This window comes from Zootoca vivipara, chromosome 6 (assembly GCF_965207765.1).
Source record: "Zootoca vivipara chromosome 6, rZooViv2.hap1.1, whole genome shotgun sequence".
Lineage (NCBI taxonomy): Eukaryota > Metazoa > Chordata > Lepidosauria > Squamata > Lacertidae > Zootoca > Zootoca vivipara.
The window spans coordinates 59,739,411-59,760,342 of NC_142589.1; the positions used below are offsets into that span (position 1 = coordinate 59,739,411).

A 20,932-nucleotide genomic window follows, 5' to 3' on the forward strand; every position below is an offset into this window, starting at 1 on the left:
CCTGGAGGGTTAAGTCCAGTCAAAGGCAACTGTGGGGTTGCAGTGCTTGATCTCGCTTTCAGGCCAAGGGAGCTGGTGTTTGTCCACAGACAGCTTTCCAGGTCATGTGGCCAGCATAACTAATCCGCTTCTGGCGCAACGGAACACTGTGACAGAAGCCAGAGTGTTTACCTTCCCATCGCAGTGGTACCTATTTATCTGCTTGCACTGGTGTGCTTTCGAACTGTTAGGTTGGCAGGAGCTGGGACAGAGCAACGGGAGCTCACTCTGTCGTGCTGCCGACCTTCTGATCAGCAAGCTCAATAGCAGGGGTCGGCAACCTAAGGCCCATGGGCCACAAGCGGCCCACAGGGGTCATTTAACCAGCCCATGAGCCACCCCCGAACTGAGCCGCCCGCTCCATGAGTCCCCACATGCTGCACTAAACCAGCATGGCACGGTAATTCGCTTCCACAGTGCCAGAAATCACGTCTGCGCATATGCCGGAAATCGTGGGCTCTAGCTATCCAGCCCACGGAGGGATCTCCGCTGGAGTGAACCGGCCCAGGCAAGGTAAACCTTGCCGACCCCTGCTCAAGAGGCTCCGTGGTTTAGACCACCCACATCCCTCTGGCTGGCCACTGTAAGAACATGATGCTTGTCTAGATGGGCCACTGGCCTCATCCAGCAGGGCTCTAATGTTCCCATTGGTGGGACTTGTGGAACTCCTTACCGTTGGACTTTTTGTTTCCTGTGACTGTCATTTTCCTTGTTCTCTAGTGATGGGAGGATTGTTGTCTTAAATATGTTTTAGGTTCAATGACAGTCATCACGGTGAAGGCAGTGGCAGGCATGGTGGTGGTTTCGATACGAGGGAACCTCCAGCTGGGCTACCCCATTTTCTACATCATGGTGGTTTGCATGGTGGCAACAGCATCCTTTCAGGCAACGTAAGTGGCTCAGAGCTTCCTTCCTCTCCCTTTTTCTAAGAGCAACCTTATTTTCCAGCTGTAGTGTACAACTGAATGTCAGCATAATTGAAATTTAATTAAAATGAATAATACATTAAAGAGCAGCCCCGGGGGGGAAAGCTAGGTAATTGTATTGTTCATTGTTATTACTGGCAGTGGGCCTTTTAGTAGATGTTAGCTGTTTTTCCTCTTCTGCAAAGTACCTTGTGACATTTTAAGAATACATTTGAGTAACGCCTTCCCGTTGCTTACAGTCAATGTGCTGCAGTGCAGAAAAATTGCCCTTTTGGGTCAGACCAAACAACCATCCATTCTGACACTCTGGGCTGCCGAGAGTGACCAACTAGACAGCCAACCTCTGTCATCGTTTCTTAGCAGCTGGTGATCTAAGATATGCTGCCCCAGGTCGTGGAGGTTTTGTTCTTAGCTACCAAGGCATAGATAGCTAATTTTTAGCTTACCAAGCCTGATCTCTCTCTGTCTGTTAAGAAAAGAAAAAGCATTTGAGGATGGGTTAGTGCAGATTGAAGGGGAAAGCAATCAAGGGGGGAAACTATAGAGCAGCGTTGGGGAGTCTTTAGCCCTCCAGATGTTGGACTCCAACTCCCATCAGCCCCAGCCAGCATTGTCAGTGTTCAGGGATGATGGGAGCTGTAGTCTAGCAACATCTGAAGAGCCACGCATTCCTCAAACCCTGATGTAGAAGGAAAACTTTATAGGCTAGTAAGCTGGAGGTAAAGTGTGCCAGAGGAAGAGGAAGAGGAAGAGGAAGAGGAGGAGGAAGAAGAAGAAGAAGAAGAAGAAGAAGAAGAAGAAGAAGAAGAAGAAGAAGAAGAAGAAGAAGAAGAAGAAGAAGAAGAAGAAATTTTAATTTTTTGTTATTATTACCCACCCTTCATTCTGTAGCTGATGTGGAATAGTTCATAAAGTTTTCATATGTATACAGTGTCTGCTTTAATGGAGAATAAAAGGAATCAATGACTGTTATGATTAGGTCAGTCTCTTTTGAGATGTACGTAAAAGTAAAATATTATGCTGGACACCTAACCATAGAAACCTGGATTCAAATCCCCACTCGGCTGTACAACAACAACAACAACAACAACAACAACACCGTTTATTGTGAGGACCATGCCTGTACACAAATATCAACACAACAATAATTAAAAATGTTAAAATTTATTACATACTATCCCAACAAAACCTTAATCCCACAAAACAGAAAGAGAAGGAAAACAGGCAACGAGTTAAACAGACGATGAAGGGGTCTTTACTTTATCATCCATAAATCTTTCCCTGGCTTTCATGGCCTTCATCACAAAGACCGTTACCACATGGGTAATTCGTGGGTTAGCATCAACTAACAAAAATTTTACTCTATCTTCAGGATTGATTATAGAGTTGGGTATAGTTTGCAGCAAGCATCACGTCTCTAAAGCCCGAGTAAATGGGGAAATAGAGGAGGTAATGTATAAGATCCTCTTTAATTTTCATGAAGCAAGGGCATAAACGGTGTTCTGCTGGAATTTTTGTAAATCTACCGGTCAGGTATGCAGTTGGCAATGTTTGAAACCGGGCCATTGTGAAAGCTCTCCGAAGGGTGGTGTCAGAGGGCCTGATATGGCTACCCTAGAGTAACGACTCCAGCATGGTCTTTTAAGGCTTTTATTAAGTGCTGATTATTTACAGTATTCAGAGCGGTAAAAATGCATCCTTAAGGTGAGGTGTCAGAACCTCCGAATGGCGATTGGCGCGTTTTCTTCCAGCACCAAAGCTTTGGCAGACCCAACCTCTTCCCCCTACGTTTGCGTCTCAATTCGGGAGTTGGGGGGATTGGCCTCCCCCCCCCCCGTGTGTCCAACTTCCTGTCCCACCTGAGGCATGGGCTCCACAACCTTGCCTGAGCCTCGGACACCACTTCCTGACTCTCCGCTGGAGGCAGAGCTCTCCTTACTCTCTCCAGCGCTTGGGGATGGGCTGGAACTTAAGATGGGAGGGACTTCCCTGTATCCCTTGTCCCTCACATCCACCCCCCTCCCAGGCTCCTCTCCCCCCCTCCCTAGGGGCTCTCTGCTTGCTGGGGACGAGTGAAACCCCAAGAAGTCTGTGGCATCCGAGCCTGTGGGTGTAAAAATTTCCCCCCAATCCTGCGATCTTTCCCCTTCCCCCTGAGAAGACGGGAATCCCAAGAAGTCAGTGGCGTCAGAGCTGGTGGGAGTAAAAATGTTCTGCCAGTCCTCTCCTGTCTCTGACGTAGTCGACCTCGGTGAAACCCACACCTCTTCTTCCGTATCCTCAAATTCCGCTTCCCATCTCCATGGAGAGCTGCTGCCTGCGATCCCTTCCTCCCGCCCCTCCCCCTCTCCCTCCCTTTCCATGTGCCAGGGCTTGGGCCTGTGGGGGAACAGGGCGTGGAACTCTTCCACTAAAAATTCCTCGGGTACTTCCGTGGCCGGTATCCACTCATTGTGGGACGGCGGAGTGTCCTCCCATGCTCAGGTACTCCAGCCCTCTCACCCCTCTCCTTGAGTCTAAAATCTCAGTTGCCTCATTGAGCTGTCGGGCGTCTCCCGTCTCCCCCCCTCCCTCTGGAGGCTGATCGCTGTCCCTGAACCTGGTACTTTCTCTGTACGGCGACAGCAGCGATCTATGAAACACTGGGTGCACTCTCATGTCCTCAGGCAGTGCTAGCCTGAAGGCTACCGGGTTGACCTGTTGCGTGACCGTGAAGGGGCCCAGCCTCCTGGGTGCTAACTTCTTGCATCGCCCCCTGGTGGGAAGACCTTCCGAGGATAACCAAACCTTGTCCCCCACCCTGATGACCTCTCCCGGTCGCCTGTGGCGATCTGCCTCCTTCTTGTACGCTTCCTTGGCCCTCTCCAAGTGTTCTCTGAGCTGCTGGTGCACCGTCTCCAGGTCCTCTGCCCAATCCTCTGCCTGTGGGCCCTCTTCCTCCTCCTCCCCCTCCCTCTCCGGGAAAGATCTGAGGTCGCGCCCGTAGTTGGCCTTAAAGGGCGACACCCCTGTGGAGACGTGCACCGCATTGTTGTAGGCAAATTCTGCCAGTGGCAGGCGATCCACCCAGTCCGTTTGCCTCTGGCTGACGTAACATCTCAGGTACTGCTGCAGAATGGCGTTGACCCGCTCCGCCTGTCCATTGGTCTGCGGGTGCCGAGCCGTCGACAAACTGACCTCCACCTGCAGGAGGTTCATTAGCCGCCGCCAGAACCTGGAAACAAATTGGCGGCCACGATCCGAAATAACTCTTAAAGGCAATCCATGCAGTCTGAATACGTGGTCCACAAACAGTTTGGCCGTCTCTTCTGCCGAGACCGCCCTGGCACACGGTATAAAGTGGCACATTTTGGACATGAGGTCCACCACCACCAACACTGCGGTCTTGCCCCTGGACGACGGCAGGTCTGTGATGAAGTCCATGGACACTACTTCCCACGGCCTGTGCGGTGTGGCTAATGGCTCCAGCAAACCTGCTGGTGGCGCTCTGACCACCTTTGCTCTCTGGCAGGTGTCACATCCCCTTACATAATCCCGAACATCCTCCCGCACCCCTGGCCACCAGAAGTGTCTCATGACTAGGTGGGTGGTTTTGTCCCTTCCGAAATGACCCGCCGTTGGGTTGTCGTGCATCTGCTTGAGGACCTTACCTCTCAGCTGTTTGGTGGGCAGGTACAGGGCTCCCCTGTAAAAAAGCAAACCCCTCCTTTCCTCAAAGTCTTTAGCCTGCTCCCTCCCCCCTCGCAAGTCTCTGAAGATGCGGGAGGCAAACTCATCTGCTGCCGTCAGTGCTGTGAGTTCTGCCTCGCTCACCACTGCTGCTCCGCAGGACCATGCTGATGGGGGGAAAATGTGCCTGGGCGCTGGTGGCAACTCCTGCTCCATGTACTCTGGTTTGCGGGAGAGGGCATCCGCCCTGACATTCTGCTCCCCCGGGATGTAGTGGATGGAGAAGTTGAAGTTCGAGAAGAACTCTGCCCACCGTATCTGTCGCTGGTTGAGCACCCTGGCCGTTCTCCAGAACTCCAGGTTCTTGTGCTCTGTGCACACCTGGATGGGGTGCTTGGCGCCCACCAGGAAGTGTCGCCAGTGCTGGAAAGCAGCGTGGATCGCAAGAAGTTCCCTATCAAACACCGTGTAGTTGCGTTCAGGCTGTGTCAGCTTCCTGGAGAAGAAGGCACAAGGTCTCCACTCTCTGTTGGCGTCCAGTTGCAACAGGATCGCTCCCAACGCCCGGTCTGAAGCATCTGTCTCCACGCGTAGGGGCGCATCCTGCACCACGTGGAACAGGTTCTGGTCGGACGCGAACACCCTCTTGAGGCTTTCGAACGCTGCTTGCGCCTCTGGCGTCCACCTGAACTTCTGCTTGCCTCTCAGGCAGTCCGTGATGGGAGCCGTAACCCGCAAGAAGTTCTTGATGAATTTCCTGTAGAAGTTGGCGAATCCTAGGAGGCGTTGGGCATCTTTGCGCGTCCTGGGGCTGTGCCAGTCCAGGATGGCCTGCACCTTGTCCTTGGCCATCGCCAGTCCCTTGTCTGACAGTTTGTAGCCCAGGAAGTCCACTTCCCTGGTGTGAAACTTGCACTTCTCCAGCTTCACATACAGGTGGTTCTCCTTCAGGCGTTGCAACACCTCCCTGACATCCTTCACATGTTGCACTGGGTCAGCGGAATAGATAAGGATGTCATCCAGGAAGACCAAGCAGTTCTTGAAGAGAAGGGACCCCAGGACGTGGTGCATGAAGGCCTGGAAGCATGCTGAGCCCCCTTGCAACCCGAAGGGCATCACCAGATATTCAAAAGAGCCCAGAGGCGTGAACATCGTGGTTTTCCACTCATCGCCTTCCCGGATCCTGATCAAGTTGTACGCCCCCCTCAGGTCTAGCTTGGTGAAAATCTTGCCCCTGCGTGCCGCTGTCAGGAGATCGTCCACTCTGGGCATGGGGAAAGCCACTGGCTCTGTCACTGAATTGAGCCGTCTGAAATCCACCACAAGACGGCGCTGTTGCGTGTCTTTCTTGTCCACCCAGAAGACCGGGCTGCCCCCTGCTGCCTTGCTTTCTCTGATGAACCCCCTCTTGAGGTTCTTGTCTATAAACGCACGCAGATCCTCCAGTTCCTGATCTGACATGGCGTACAGCTTGGCTGGGGGTATCGTTGCCCCTGGCACCAGGTTGATCTGGCAGTCGAAAGACCTGTGTGGGGGTAGGTGGTCGGACTCCGCTTCGCTGAAGACCTCCTGCAGGTCCCAGTACTGCTTGGGTATCGTCTCACCCCCTTTGACATGCATGGTGGCCACCGTGGCTATTGGAGGCCCCTCCCCTGGTTGGTGCTGCATGCAATGTTCCAGACAAAAGTCCGACCCAAACGTGATGCATCTCTGGTGCCAACTTATGGAGGGGTCGTGGCGCGCCAGCCAGCTCATTCCCAAAACGATGGGGGGGTCTGAGATGGTCGTGACGTTGAAAGCCAGTGTCTCTGAGTGCCTTCCCACTGTCATTCTCATGGGGGGGGTTTTGATGAGTGATGGCCCCTCCCAGCAACTCTCTGCCGTCAATGGTGGCTACGTGCAGGGGAAAATCCAGCTGCAGAAGCTGGATCTGGTGCTCATCTGCAAAGTTTCTCGAGAAGAAGTTGGCTGAGGCACCACTGTCAATTAAGGCGAGGACCGTCAGGGGATAGCCATTTGGGAGCGTTAGCGTGACTTCTAGAACCACTCCTGCTCTGGGAGGGGTGGGCTGGCTCTGCTCCTCTCTGTGCGGGTGGGCGGGCTGGGGCTGTTGTCTGCTGACTGTGCCTGGCTGCTGCCCCTTGTCTCCTGCAGCCAGGCTGTCTCGTTTCCCTGCTGTGGTGCTGCTTCAGTGGGGGAAGGTACAACCGTTCCCGCCTTTCCTTGCCACTCTCTGCGATGAGGGCAGTCTCTGACGCGATGCCGGGGGGAGTTGCAGAGAAAGCAATTCCCGCCTCTTCCCTCCTTGCGTCTTGGCGCCGCCGGGGTTTGAAAAGCCCGCGCGCGCGCTCCACCGATCTCCATCGGTTCCGGCTCTGGGCTTGGTCTGGGCGGGTCTGGGGGCGGGCCCTGGGGTGGGGTTTGGTGATGTGGTCTGTCCTGGGAGCGTGGGAACCAAGGTTTTGCTGCGCGCGTCGCTTGTTTGTCATTCCATCTGGATTCCTGTCTCACCCCCACCGCTAGCGCCGCTTTGCTTAACTCATCCATAGTTCGCGGTTTAGGACCTCTTGCCAGCTCATCCTTAACGTCTGCGTGCAAACCCAGGTAGAAGGCTGATTTCACTGGCTCACTTTGCAGATCCCACCCCAGTTTATGCACCAGCATGGTGAATCTCGCCCAGTAGTCCCTAACTGTCGATTTCCCTTGTGTTAAGTTATGAAGCTCCTCTTTAGTGGCCTCCATTTCACTGTCACTAGCGTACATTATTTTTAAAGCTTCTAGAAATAATTTTGCGTTCTTCATGCAAGGATTTTTTTGCGCGATGAGCGGTCTTACCCATTCTCGGGCGGCCCCCGTCAAATGCTCTATGATAAAGGAGACTCTGTGCGCGTCATCTGGGAATTCTGCTGCATGCAATTCCAGCGCATAATTTATTTCTGTCTCGAATCCTAGGTACTCCCTAGGGTCGCCGCTAAACTTGGTGACTAGGCTCTGTCCCCTTCTCACTTGGACTAGCTGCGGCTGGGGCGCCCCCCCACCTCTAGCGGCTTTCTCCTCTTCCAACTTTTTCTGCAGGTCCAATACCATCACCCTTAGCTGTTTCTCAGTCTCCTCTTTTGTCCTCACCTGGTCCACCAGCTTGTTCAGCTCCTCCTGCGCCCCTCGCGCTTCCTCCTGAGCGGCATGCAATTGCTGCTGTGCCTGCGCTGTGAGGTTCCGTAGCTCCTGCTTCGCTGCTTCGGCCTCCAGCCTCCACTGCTCAGCCTCTTGAGCGCTCATCGCTGCACTCCAAAGTAGCCAAAAAAAGATTCGGAGGTTGCTGTCAGAGGGCCTGATATGGCTACCCTAGAGTAACGACTCCAGCATGGTCTTTTAAGGCTTTTATTAAGTGCTGATTATTTACAATGTTCAGAGCGGTAAAAATGCATCCTTAAGGTGAGGTGTCAGAACCTCCGAATGGCGATTGGCGCGTTTTCTTCCAGCACCAAAGCTTTGGCAGACCCAACCTCTTCCCCCTACGTTTGCGTCGCAATTCGGGAGTTGGGGGGATTGGCCTCCCCCCCCGTGTGTCCAACTTCCTGTCCCACCTGAGGCATGGGCTCCACAACCTTGCCTGAGCCTCGGACACCACTTCCTGACTCTCCGCTGGAGGCAGAGCTCTCCTTACTCTCTCCAGCGCTTGGGGATGGGCTGGAACTTAAGATGGGAGGGACTTCCCTGTATCCCTTGTCCCTCACAGGTGGGATCAGTGATATCCACCAGGTAGTTGGCACAGATTTTGACTGCCTTTACTCGGGGGAACCAGTAGGAAAACCCATAATTTTTTATCTTCGTGGTGTCTAAAAAGGCGTCTTTTTCAAAGATCCATTCCCGAACTTTATCAGGGCTCCACAATTTGAGAGTATTAAACTTGGGTAGATTGTATCTGGATACAATATTTAATAGGTTTTGACGCCAAGTAGTATTATGTTGTAAAGATACAAAGGCTTGTTTAGCCAATAAGGTGTTTGAGGCATCTGCGAGGTTGATGAAAAAACGCAGAAATCTGAAGTGGGCCCTGGCAGACACAGAAGGTAATCCTACTTCCACTCTTAAGAAGGCTGCCGGAGTACCCTGAGGGAGGCCTAGAATTCTTCTGAGATAAATTTTTTGGAAGATTTCAAGCCGTTCTAGCAGCTTCTGATTCCATCCCCAGAGTTCTACCCCATATAGCATCTGGGGAATCACTTTTCCAACAAAAGCTTTTAGTGCCGGGATCACCAGTTGCCCTCCCCTCGTATAAAAAAAGCTGAGCAGAGCACCGATTGTCCTACATGTTAGAAGGGTTACAGCCTTGAAGTGGGCAAGTCAGCTAGATGTAGCTTGGAAAGTGATACCAAGATACCAAGCGGGAAGGTAAACAGCGTTTCCATGTGCTGCTCTGGTTCGCCAGAAGTGGCTTTGTCATGCTGGCCACATGACCTGGAAGCTATACGCCGGCTCCCTCGGCCAATAATGCGAGATGAGCGTGCAACCCCAGAGTCGGTCACGACTGGACCTAATGGTCAGGGGTCCCTTTACCTTTACCTTTATGTGGCAGAAGAGGGCTCTTACCTATCAGTCTGACCCCCTGTTTTTGTTATATTTAAATACTTAATGTTTTTAGCAACACACTCCTTAAATTGATAGATTGCATGACTGTTTAATTCTTAATTCTACTTCTTGATCGTAGGTTTTTAACACAAGCAACACAGCTGTACGATGCATCACAGATTGCCAGCATAGGATACATCTTGTCCACTGCAACAGCAATTACTGCAGGTAAAAGAAATAAGGAAAAATAACCTAAAATGGTGACTGGAGCAGGTCAACAAATTTCTGTGCCCTGAGATGGGCTCCTAAGAAAATAATGGCTGATGGGAGTTGCCGTTCAAAACATCTGGAGGGCACCAGATTGGCAAAGGCTGGATTACAGCATAGCATAGTTTCACTGGGAAGGGCCATAGCTCAATGTGTAGAGCATGCAGAAGGTCCAAATTCAATCCCCAGCATCTACAGGTAGGGCTGAGAGAGACCCCGTTGAAGCCCTGGAGATCTGCTGCCAGTGAGTGCAAACAGTACTGAGCCAGATGGATCCACATGTCTGACTCTGTATATAAGGCAGCTTCCTATGTTCCACTTAGATTCATGCCCAGAGTGTAGTTTGCATTCAGAAGCTCATTCTTGGAAAGAGATCATGTTTTATGTGACACATTCAGTATACTTTCTGAAAACAAGCCGAGGATCTCCATCTCAAAGAACGTATTCTAAAGTTTGCCAGTAGTGAAGGAAAGGGATAAACAAGGGTAATAAGGGATGACTGTACCAGATGCCAGGAGTGAAGGTTTAACTCTGCTTTTGGCCAACTCTTGCCCTCCAGGTCTTTTGAACTACAACTCCCAGCTGCTTCCCATGCGTAATATAAAATGAAAAAACAGATGATTAGCTTTTTTTTTCTAGCAATTGGCAACAAATTTGTGTTTGAAGATGCTGTATGTCATGTTTCCATTTCCCCCTGCCTCCTGGGTCAGGTGCAACCTTCTACATGGACTTCATTGGAGAAGACATACTTCATATATGCATGTTTGCCTTGGGGTAAGTTTACAGTATTGATTTAGGGGTAGTGCAGTGTGCTATTACAGTGGAACCTCGGTTTATGAACACCTCGGTTTATGAATTTTCGGTTTATGAACACTGCGGACCCATGTGGAACGGATTAATTCATTTTCCATTACTTTCAATGAGAAAGTTCACTTCAGTTTATGAACGCTTCAGTTTATGAACAGACTTCCAGAACCAATTACACCCATGCTTCAGTTTATGAATGCTTCACTTTAAGTACTCCGCGGACCCGTCTGGAACGGATTAATCCACTTTCCATTACTTTTAATGGGAAAGTTCGCTTCAGTTTATGAACACTTCAGTTTAAGTACTCCGCGGACTGTCTGGAACAGATTAATCCACTTTCCATTACTTTCAATGGGAAAGTTCGCTTCAGTTTATGAACGCTTCAGTTTATGAACAGACTTCCGGAACCAATTGTGTTCATAAACCGAGGTACCACTGTATTTTGGGAACTTTTGCTTCATCATTGCATTTTACATAATCTGTGCGGGGCAGATGGGAATTCCCAATTCTTAGCACCCCAAAGCCTTAGTAGCTGCCTTAGTCCAGACTTTGCTGTCCTGGTGCCCTCCAGATGTTTTGGACTACAACTCCCATGAGCCCCAGCTATCACACATGTTATGTGGCATTATTAAAGACCAGCAGGTTGCCAGTTCTCACGATCCAGAGAGAGTTTTCTTTATGAGCAGTCTCTCTCACCCTCTCAAGGCAGAAGGGACTTCCCTTTCTCTCTATTACCTCCTGACCCAGACCGTTCTGTCCCATCTTGGCAGATGTTATAAGCCAAGAAAGGCAGGCAAGCAGGTGTCAAGCCACATTTCTCCTTGCACTTTGTCTCCATCCTGGGCAGGCCTTGGCATTTAAGCTAATCCTAAAAAGAAACCTGAGTATATGGTGCTCTGGGCTCCTTTCACTAGTTTTGCCGTAGACAAAGTGGTGTCCAAGTTGCTGTGTATACAAGCAATTTTATGGTGGTGGTGGTTAAGATTTTTATTTTTATTTTTACCCCACCCATTCTCCCAAAGTTGCCCAGGGCCGCAAACAATAAAGTAGTAATACAATTTAAAATAAAGTGAAAACATTTTAATATATCAAGATCGAAAAACGTTTAAAAACAGTAACATAAAGCCAATTATTGCAAGGTTTCATCCTCAAAGCAGGCTGCAGAATTACGATCTCGTTGCAGGGACTCATTTTATTTTAGTGCAGTCTACAAATAGCGCTTGCATAGCACAATGTTACACCAGTGAGCTCTTTTCTAGAACTGTTTACAGTATTGCTTTGCCTCATGAACTGCATTGGTCAGTAGGAAAACAGCTTTTTCAGCCTTTTTAAGAAATAACCGGCTAACATGAGATCAAGTTGTTGTTTAAATTCCTTTGCTGTCAGCTTCTTTGCTCCTTCTGTTATTTCACAAAGCAATTGTATTCTCTTATTCCACCCACCCACCCAGGTGCCTCATTGCATTTTTAGGCGTCTTCTTGATCACTAGAAACAAGAGGAAATCAATCTTTTTCGAACCGTACATCTCCATGGATGCTATGCCAAGTAAGGCCAAAAAAAAAAATCCTTTCTTTTCATGAGCAAGTTAATAGTGACACGTTTTTAAAAATGTCATCTGTTTTTAAAAATGTCATCTGCCTGTCTGGCCCCATATTTAAAGCAGTATTCTATCACTTTCAACAGCCATGGCTTCCCTTCAAAAATCCCCAGAACTGGTTTTATTGGGTCTGTTTTTTGGACAATTATCAATCAATCATTTTACTTGTATGCCGCCTTTCCAAAGTTAAAGTTATGCTTGAGTCGGCTTACAACATATTTAAAAATTGCGTAACTACAAACATAACAAAAGTAGTCAAACAATATGCAAAACATCAAAAAGAACACAACCAGATTGAACAATTTCCACATAAATCATACGATCAAAAATAAAGATGCAAAAAAATAACAGCAGCAACAGCAACGGCCCCCAAACAATACCCTCTCCCCCAAATAATACCCCAGTCCAATATTCTATTCAGCAGCCTCAGCTTTTGTAGCTGGAGTCAGCCAGCCAGCAGAGCCTTGTGCCCTCTCTCTCCTAGTGGTGTCCCTCTTGGTGGTGGCTAAGCCATCCAATTTGCCTTGAATAGGTCTGAGTAACCTGTGGTTCTCCATTTGCTGTGGACTCTAACTCCCATCAGCCCCACCAGCATGGCCAGTGTTCAGGGATGATGGGAGTTGGAGCCCAACATCATCTTGGCTGGCCGCAGCTCAGCCACCGCCTGGCCTACGAAGAGAGCTTTCAGTTGTTTGTGGTCTTGACATTTACCATTACTTATTAAGTAACAACTTACAATAAATATTGCTTTAGGAGAGGAATATCTGCTTATTTTAATTCTTTCACAATTCTTTACGAGTCCTTTGCCAACTGCCTCTGACTCTTCTATGTGTTTTGAATCAAAGTTTCCTCCTTAACCTCTCTGGTGTGCCTTGACATAAGGAACAGCCATAGAATGATTATGGAGACACTTATAGGGAGTTGCCTCATGTAAATCAGGGATTGAGAAGCTTTGGCCCTTCAGATGTTACCAAACTCCATCTCCCATCATCCCCAGCCACCATGGCCAAAAATCAATGGATGGTGGGAATTCTAGCCCAACAATATCTGGAGGGTCACAGGTTCCCCAACCCTTCCTTAAATGAAGCCCTTTATTCATTATTTAGTGTCTTATTATGCAAAAGATCCCAAGTTCAATTCCTGTCAGTTGCCAAGTGAAAAGGACCTTGGGTGGTCAGGCTGGAAAAGATGCCAGCCTGAGGCCCTGGACAGCCGCTGCTGGTCAGAGGATGTAGCACTAGGCTTGACAGATCAGTGTTCTGATTTAATATAAACCAGCTTTGTATGATTAATGGGACCCAGGTGGCGCTGTGGTTAAACCACTGAGCTTAGGGCTTGCCGATCAGAAGGTCGGCGGTTCGAATCCCTGTGACAGGGTGAGCTCCCGTTGCTTGGTCCCAGCTCCTGCCAACCTAGCAGTTCGAAAGCACATCAAAATGCCAGTAGATAAATAGGAACCGCTACAGCGGGAAGGTAAACGGCGTTTCCATGTGCTGCTCTGGTTTGCCAGAAGCGGCTTTGTCATGCTGGCCACATGACTTGGAAGCTATACGCCAGCTCCCTCGGCCAATAATGCGAGATGAGCACGCAACCCCAGAGTCGGTCACAACTGGACCTAATGGTCAGGGGTCCCTTTACCTTTACCTAGCTTTGTATGATTAAGTACATAAGTGGGAAAGAAAGCAGTTTATAGTCCCTCACCCCCCCACAAAAAAGGCCCTTTCAAATGATGTATTTTCCCCTCCCCTTCTTGTCTGTAGGCATGCAGAATTTGCATGACAACGGAACGGCAGTTCAGCCTGAGCTCAAAACGTCGTTTTCCTATGGTGCCCTGGAGAACAACGACGCCATCTCTGACATCTACGCACCTGCTACGTTGCCGATAGTGCAGGAGGAACATGGTTCGAGGGGGTCATCTGTGCCTCCCTACCGGGTCATGGAGCATAACAAAGGGGAGTGAAAGCCCTTGTAAGGGACTGGCATAATGCCTCCAAGTGTGGTCCTCTTATTTATTCATCCCTTCTTCTTTTTAAGCACCGCTAAGTCAGAAAAAAAGTTGGTTTATTTATGGATTAAGTGTGTATGGAATGACAACTTTAAAGACTGAACTGTGTTAAGAGTCCCCTACCCATGTAATACGAAAGCTAAGTTGATTGTTGCAGGACACAAGCAGCTGTATCGGCCTCACTAAGCTAAACTGTGACAGGATGTATAGCTATGTCAAAAGGAACTCAGAGGATATTCTGATGGCTGTAATATTGCTGGTCAAACAGCAGGAACTAAAGGGTGAGTTTAGACTCTGTTTTCCTGATAAAATTCCCTTTATGATGACATAACATGACTCAGTATGTGGGTTGTACGGGTCTCAAGCAGAGCTTTGGGTTCATGTGCCTCTTCCCCACCGCATATGGATGGTTGTATCCAACTTAAGTTTTACTCAGCATGGACTCCCTGAACTCAATAGACCAAAGTTTTCTATTTATTTCAGTTCCTCTGCTTTGAGTATCACTAGCATTGGATACAACCCAGGATATTTTTAATATGAACCAAAGCTTACACATGTCAATTCCTGTTTTAATTAGACCTGCTCATGTTACCTTCCTGCTGCCTTGTACCTTAAGGAGAAAACTAGCCAAACATTTGTAGATGTCAGATAAGATCGAGAGCCCCAACGACAACAGCCCACAGACACACAGCGTGCAACTGGCTTTCTGTCATTTATCTTGCAAGACAGCAATTTAGACCTTCCCTACAAATGTGTCATTTCAGTTGTGTCGATTCATATTGTGGGTCAGAGATTGCTCCCCTTGTGTGTGTGGGGGGGGCTCATTCCTGCCAACAAAAAAGTTAGCTCAGCGGGGAGTGGGCTGGGATGGAAACTTGCTCATTGTGTTGCTATTGTGTACGTGGTTTGTTTGCTTTTTTATTATTTGCAGAAAGTATTTACATGGGGCTTTATTCCAAAAAGGCAGAAATAAAATCTAAGTAACTCCCCTCCTTCCCCCCCCCCGGTCCAAGTTACAGGTTGCTGTTGCTTTCTGGACCCTTCATACATCAGAGTTCCATGGCCCTGATCCAGAAAATGAATGGGATAAGTTAATCGCCACCTTAAAGTGTTATGAAAGTGGATTTGTGTGTGAGTGCGTGTATGAATCACTTTGAATAAATTTGCAGAAGCTCCAGGACACCACACTAACTTGGCAGCAGTTAATTCTAGATCCAGGAATGGAGTACCTGTGGTCCTCCAGATGTTGATAGACTTGAACATCAGCCTCAACCAGTGTGACCAGAGATGAGGTGAGTTTTAGACCAGCAACATCTGGAGGGCCACAGGTTCTTGACTGCTGTTCTAATTCAAGATGGGGCCTTATTAGTGATCCTTTTTGTTCTCTCCATCTTTGGCTGCAGGCTTATTCATGATAACTCCCCACCCCATTGTTCATCACCTGAGCTGGGATATAGCATACAACTTCCACTGATTTTAGCCTTGGAAGAGATGTATGCTGTGAATCACTGACTTTCTGGTTGACTGTTTCCGTTGCTTATACCATAATGCTGCCTTTTAGGTTTTTGTCTGTCAACTCTGGGTCTTTTTGTGATAGGAATGCATCCCCCCGGTGCCGGAGCATGAAGCTCCGCCACTGCAGAGGAGTAAAGCAGAATGACTTAGATGTAGGCCTGGAACCAGAAACCAGTTGGGCACTTGTTTCAGCATTCAAGCAACTTCAGGAATGCTGGTTGTTTTCACCTCTCTCTGGCTTTTAGGCTGCTTTAATATATTCCCTTTTAAAAATATGTGATCTGCATGAAAACAAACCTGTCACGTAAAATGTGGTTGATGCTAACCATGGGGTGTTTAATCTTTGCACATTTCCTTTAAACTTTTCAGTTAAGTCTGGGGGTGGGGAACCAGCTTTTTATCTGCAGCATGCTTTGCATTTTCCATGATGCACTATACACTTCAGGCGGAATGGCATTATTATTAGACTAATAATTCAGGGATGTAGGTGAATGCTGACCTGGCACCACCATCTTGGGGGAACCCCCATAAGGTCTGCTTCATTCATTTTTCTACTATGCAAAATGTTTTGCTCATTAAAAGAGCTACGTAGCAGAGGAGGCGAGGTAGTGTAGGGGACAAATGGGCCTTTTAATTTCCTTATTGCCTTTCCATTATAAATGAAAGAGGTTGTTTTCCAATTGTACAAGCATGCTGGAGACCTCTGTGTGATTTAACCACAAAATGACATCTGTGTTCTCAAAACTGCCTGGTCCAACCACCTCTGTTATTTATTGTTTGGGTTCAAGCCCCAAGCAGAAGAATATGACCCTCTCGGTTGGTTGGTTACACTTGATGCTTTTTTAATGGTTTCTTAAGTGTTAATTTATTGAATAGGAACTATTTACTTTTTTTTTTTTAGCTCTGGGAAGAGAGAGTGCCTTTTTAGAACAGGAAAACCTCTAAGCCAAAAATAGACATCACACACACACACACACACACACACACCCTGACACACATGTACTTAAAAGCAACTGTGGGGGCCTTCACTTTTCTTTAAAGCAGTGGCCAATCAAGGATAAAAGTGTGTTTAACCATTTTAATCCTGCACCATTGCCTGCATCTCCCCCCCCCCCTCCCCAAGCAGCCACTAATACCGTAGGAACTAGAGGATGGGATTTTGAATAAAGACAACACTGCAGGGTGAAAAGGTTAATGCACCTCTCTCCCTCAGTGCTGCTGTTCTGATCAAAAGGGGTTGTTGTTTTTATATTGTTGTGGAAAAATAGCCACATGTTGTATTTGAATCAGGACACAGCCTGGGGCTCCTTTATTTCAAGCATGCAAGGAGAAGCAGCCTGACACCAGAGTGTTACAAGCTACTCTGCCCCAAGAATCCCAAGCTTATATATATAAAAAAACAGACTAGCATGCTTCTTTATCTCATAGTACAATGTGTTTTCAAAACAAGCCGAAAACATATTCATCAACATAAGCAATGCCCTTGTGGTTACAGAACAGCCTGCATGTTCTCAGAACCTCCTCGTTTTCTTCGCAACCCCTCTCATCCTGTCACATAAACAGGTGTCTTGACCAAAGTTTAGGCCTGGCCATCACACACACACCCATCACTATGTTGATGTCTGCTTCTGGGCCTGTTTTTGGAAAGGAGCAGCATCTCACTAGACCAGGTACTGGGAACCTGGACCTCCAGATCTTGCTGAACTACAGCTCCCATCAGCCCCAGCCTGCATGGCCAATGGGCAGGGGTGATTATGGACTAGACCATAATTCTTTTTCATTTCCAAGTTAGGACAGTTCCTTGAAACAAAAGTTCCTTTCAAACACATCACTGGCAGCAGGATGAAATGGTCATCTTAGAGACTTGGGTCTTGGCAGGTTGACTTCACCTGCACTTTCTTCTGGTTAGTAAATGTTGCTTTCCACAGTACAAAGAGATACCTCTTGTCTTTTGCTGTGGAGGCTTTTCAACCTGGGTGTGGCTTTTTCAGTGCACATGGAGAAGCGTCATATAGTTCAATGGCAGAGCATCTGCCACTACGAGAGACTCCTGTCTGAAATCCTGTCAGTCAGTGTTGGCAATACTGAGCTAGATGGGCCAATGGTCTAACTCAGTCTAAGGTGGCTTCCTATATGCCAATGTAGGATGCTTCATTGCTATAATGCTGAAAATACTAAGACATCTTGTGTAGTGTCACTGGAAATCAACAGGAAAGTATGGGTAGAATATCCACGGTCAGCAGAACACTGTATCTGTAAAAGAAGATGGATAACAAAAAATTTAAAAAATCCTTCCAGTAGCACCTTAGAGACCAACTAAGTTTGTCATAGCTTCAGCTTCCTAAGGCAAGAGGGTGACATTATTTGAAGGGCCTCTTTTGGTGCTTTGGATTTCTCCGTGGTTTGAAGTTCTCAAACACAGGAGTCAGGTAGTATTTAAACCCCTATCTATGCTGGGCAGCACTTTGGTCTGGTCAGCATTAGAGGTCCAGATGGTTTCCCTTGTATGCTGTCCGCCATGCCCCTGCTCCATTTGTCTAAATGAGTAGAAGGAAGAGAAGCCCATCACACATAGTCAGACCTCTCCTTGGGCACAGCTCCAATATCCCCAGTAGTGAACAGTGGCTGACTGTCAAATCCATCAATGGTGTCTACTCCGGATTAGGCAAGGAGCTTCTATTAGCTTGGATTGTTTAGGAATATCTAAGCTAGGCTTGCTGGCTGGGTCTGACAGGAGTTACAATCTAAAACATCTGGAGGTCACCAGATTGGGTAAGGTTTTATTTTCAGGATTGTGGCTTCACTGTATAGCTCTTTTATCATTCTAATTCTACGCCATCAAATCTGATGTTGGCTGGATGTACTGTCAATGTTTTCACAATAGTGCTGTGTAAATAAACTGAGCTTTATGGTACACCGAAAGTACGACAACAGCATATTTTGCCTTTTTTGTGTTATTAACTATTTTTAATTATTTTATGTGTAAATCACCTTGTGACAGTGGTTTAGAATGTAGTTAATAAATCAACTATAACAGCAGCAATGTACTGCTGATGGGGGGCGGGACCTCTGGAGATATCTGAATGAGGGAATTGTTAGGCATCCCCTTCTCTCACCACTGGCTCCTTTTGCAATTACTGCCCTTTTCATTCACAGTGTCTTGGCAACCACAGGTTTGGTAACTTGCATTTGCTAAGATAATATGTTGTTCAGTCCTTCTAGGATGAAATTAAAATGTAATTTTAGGTTGGCGGGGGGAATGCAAGCTGAGTTGCAGCCCACATGTGTTAATAAGAAAAGGTTAATGACCTCACAAGAGGCTTGGCCTTTTAAAGGAAAGCCTGCATAATGTCCACCTTCCTGGTCTTTGAAATAATAAAAATTTGAAGCCTTCCAACTAATAAATTTATGTAATCAGGTTGATCGTTGGCTCAGCGTGCTGCCAGTGAAGCACTTGCCAACATAATTAACACTGGCCATATGGATTTTATTCCAGGGAAGTAAACAGAAACTAGACCTGAGAACATTTTTTCATTCATTGTATCTGGGCACTGAATTACCAGTCATAGGGGTGGGGGTGGGGGAGCAACGGAAGTCATTTGTCCCCTAAATAGGACACTTGGTTAATGATGGTAGAAAGCTGGATGTATATGGAAAAATACAGGGGTTACGGAAGAAATTGTTGCTGTTTGAAATAGTTCACATCTAGGCAAACATGCCATTTGAATGAATAAGAGCATGTCATTCAGAGGAATCGAAGGATGCGGCTGAGGTGCTAGATGGGTTTGGGGGCAATGATGGGCTGGATGTAAACCAGCAAATTGAAGCTGAATCCTGAAGACAGGTGTTATGTGTTTCAAGTTATCAAGTCCACAAGGTGGGAGGACAGTCTGTTCTGTTTGGGGTTGTAGTCCCTTGGAGGCGGCAGTTCATTGCTTGGGGGTACCCCTAGATCCAATGCTGTTATTTGTGGTCCAGGTGGCTAGGAGTGCCTATATGCTGCCTCTTTTGGACTTGGCCCATACTCTCCAACACCCAAATTAGGATGCTCCTTTTTTTTTGTTCTGAGCTCTTGTGCATGCACAAGAGTGTGAGACTAAAAAAGAAGCAGCTTGCGCTCTGGTGCAAGCCAGCTGACTCTTGATAGTTCTTCCACCCTCAGAAGTTCAGGTTGGCGCTGGCCTAATGATCTCCCCACATAGGTGTGCCTAGTACTTTTGCTATAGAGCTTTTGGCAAATGCTGAAAGCACACTTCTTTACCCTGGCACTTAAGATGTTTGTTTTCAGAGTCTGCCCTATTCCTGTGACTGTAATCTGTTTTTACCTGTTTTTCATTCTGAATTGTTATAACCTGCCCTGGGACCTGCTGGTGGCATTATTATTTATTAATTTTAAAATCTCTGAATGTCTTGGGGACCAAATGCTACAAATATTTGCCAACCTTCGCACAGGGAACATCTGAAAATGAAATAAGTGAATAGTCTCTAACGTTTTTATTTTCTGCCAGAATTGAAGCAATTTGCAGATATGGGTACCCTATCTGAGGGGATGAAGACTGCCAAATTTCAGGATGAGAAGTGCAGTGATTCTCCTGCATGAACAGGCATTACCATTTTGGAGTGGGTAAAATGGAAATCTCTTAACCTCCTCTTGTAGGCAATCAGTCTGAAAATTGGTGCCCCTGGGAAAGTAACAATAGGCTGGCAATGCACAACATAACTGAAAGCTTTATATAAGGGACAAACAGGCCATGTTGACTGGAGGAAAGAACCAGGCTTGGAGGAGGAGGGGGGGAATAAGATCAGCAGGGGATACCCTTCTCAAGGAGTGTAGTGACCCAGGAAAGTGCCTTCTCTGTGGTAGCACCTAGGTTGTGAAACTCTCCTCTCCTGGAGATGCATCAGTCATCTTTGGTACTAACCTTTCATCTCCAACATAAGATTCAGCCAAGCTTCTGGGAAACTTGTCTATAGATGCTACATTTAGCAATTTTGCAGGTATGCTAGTTTTGCCAGTTTGGGTTGCTTGGAAATGTGGGTGTTGGGCAGGATTAGGTAGTGCAGCCTGCACTACTCCACCCAAGCCACTTCCTCAACACAACAGTGTGTTTGTGTGCACAGCTATGTCGCAGGGTTACTGTGAGAAGAATGAACAAGGATAATATTCTATATGTCTGAAGAGGTGTTACTAGCTCGTCTCATAGTAGCAACAGCTAAAGAAGCTTGTTTGCTGCAGCAAAAATAAAGCATCCTGTGGTATCTCACTCAGCATTTATTGTTGTGTCAGTTTTTATAGGCACGTGACTAGAGCTAGTTCTAAGGGTGGCCAACCAGTTGCCTCTTGCAAACAGGACCCAAGTTCAAGAGCACTCTCCCCTCCTGCAGTTTCCAGCATTGGGTATTCAGAAGGATTCTGCCTCCCACAGTGGAGGCAGAGCATAGCCATCATGGCTAGTAGCCACTGGTAGCCTTTTCTTCCATGAATTTGTCCAATCCTCTTTTAAAGCCATCAAAATTGGAGGCCTTCACTGCGGC

General features: G+C 47.5%; 1 protein-coding gene across 2 annotated transcripts in view; it reads left to right on the forward strand.

Moving 5' to 3' along the window:
• NIPAL3 (NIPA like domain containing 3) overlaps positions 1 to 18,322 on the forward strand; it is a 33,432-nt gene extending 15,110 nt beyond the window's left edge. For both annotated transcript variants that reach the window (XM_035119587.3, XM_035119586.3), the window contains exons 8-12: positions 794 to 929; positions 9,346 to 9,434; positions 10,184 to 10,247; positions 11,731 to 11,825; positions 13,638 to 18,322. In XM_035119587.3, coding sequence (XP_034975478.3) covers positions 794 to 929; positions 9,346 to 9,434; positions 10,184 to 10,247; positions 11,731 to 11,825; positions 13,638 to 13,837 — 584 coding nt within the window. In that variant the 3' untranslated portion in view covers positions 13,838 to 18,322. The remainder of the gene's footprint in view (positions 1 to 793; positions 930 to 9,345; positions 9,435 to 10,183; positions 10,248 to 11,730; positions 11,826 to 13,637) is intronic.
• Positions 18,323 to 20,932: the final 2,610 nt, after the last annotated feature.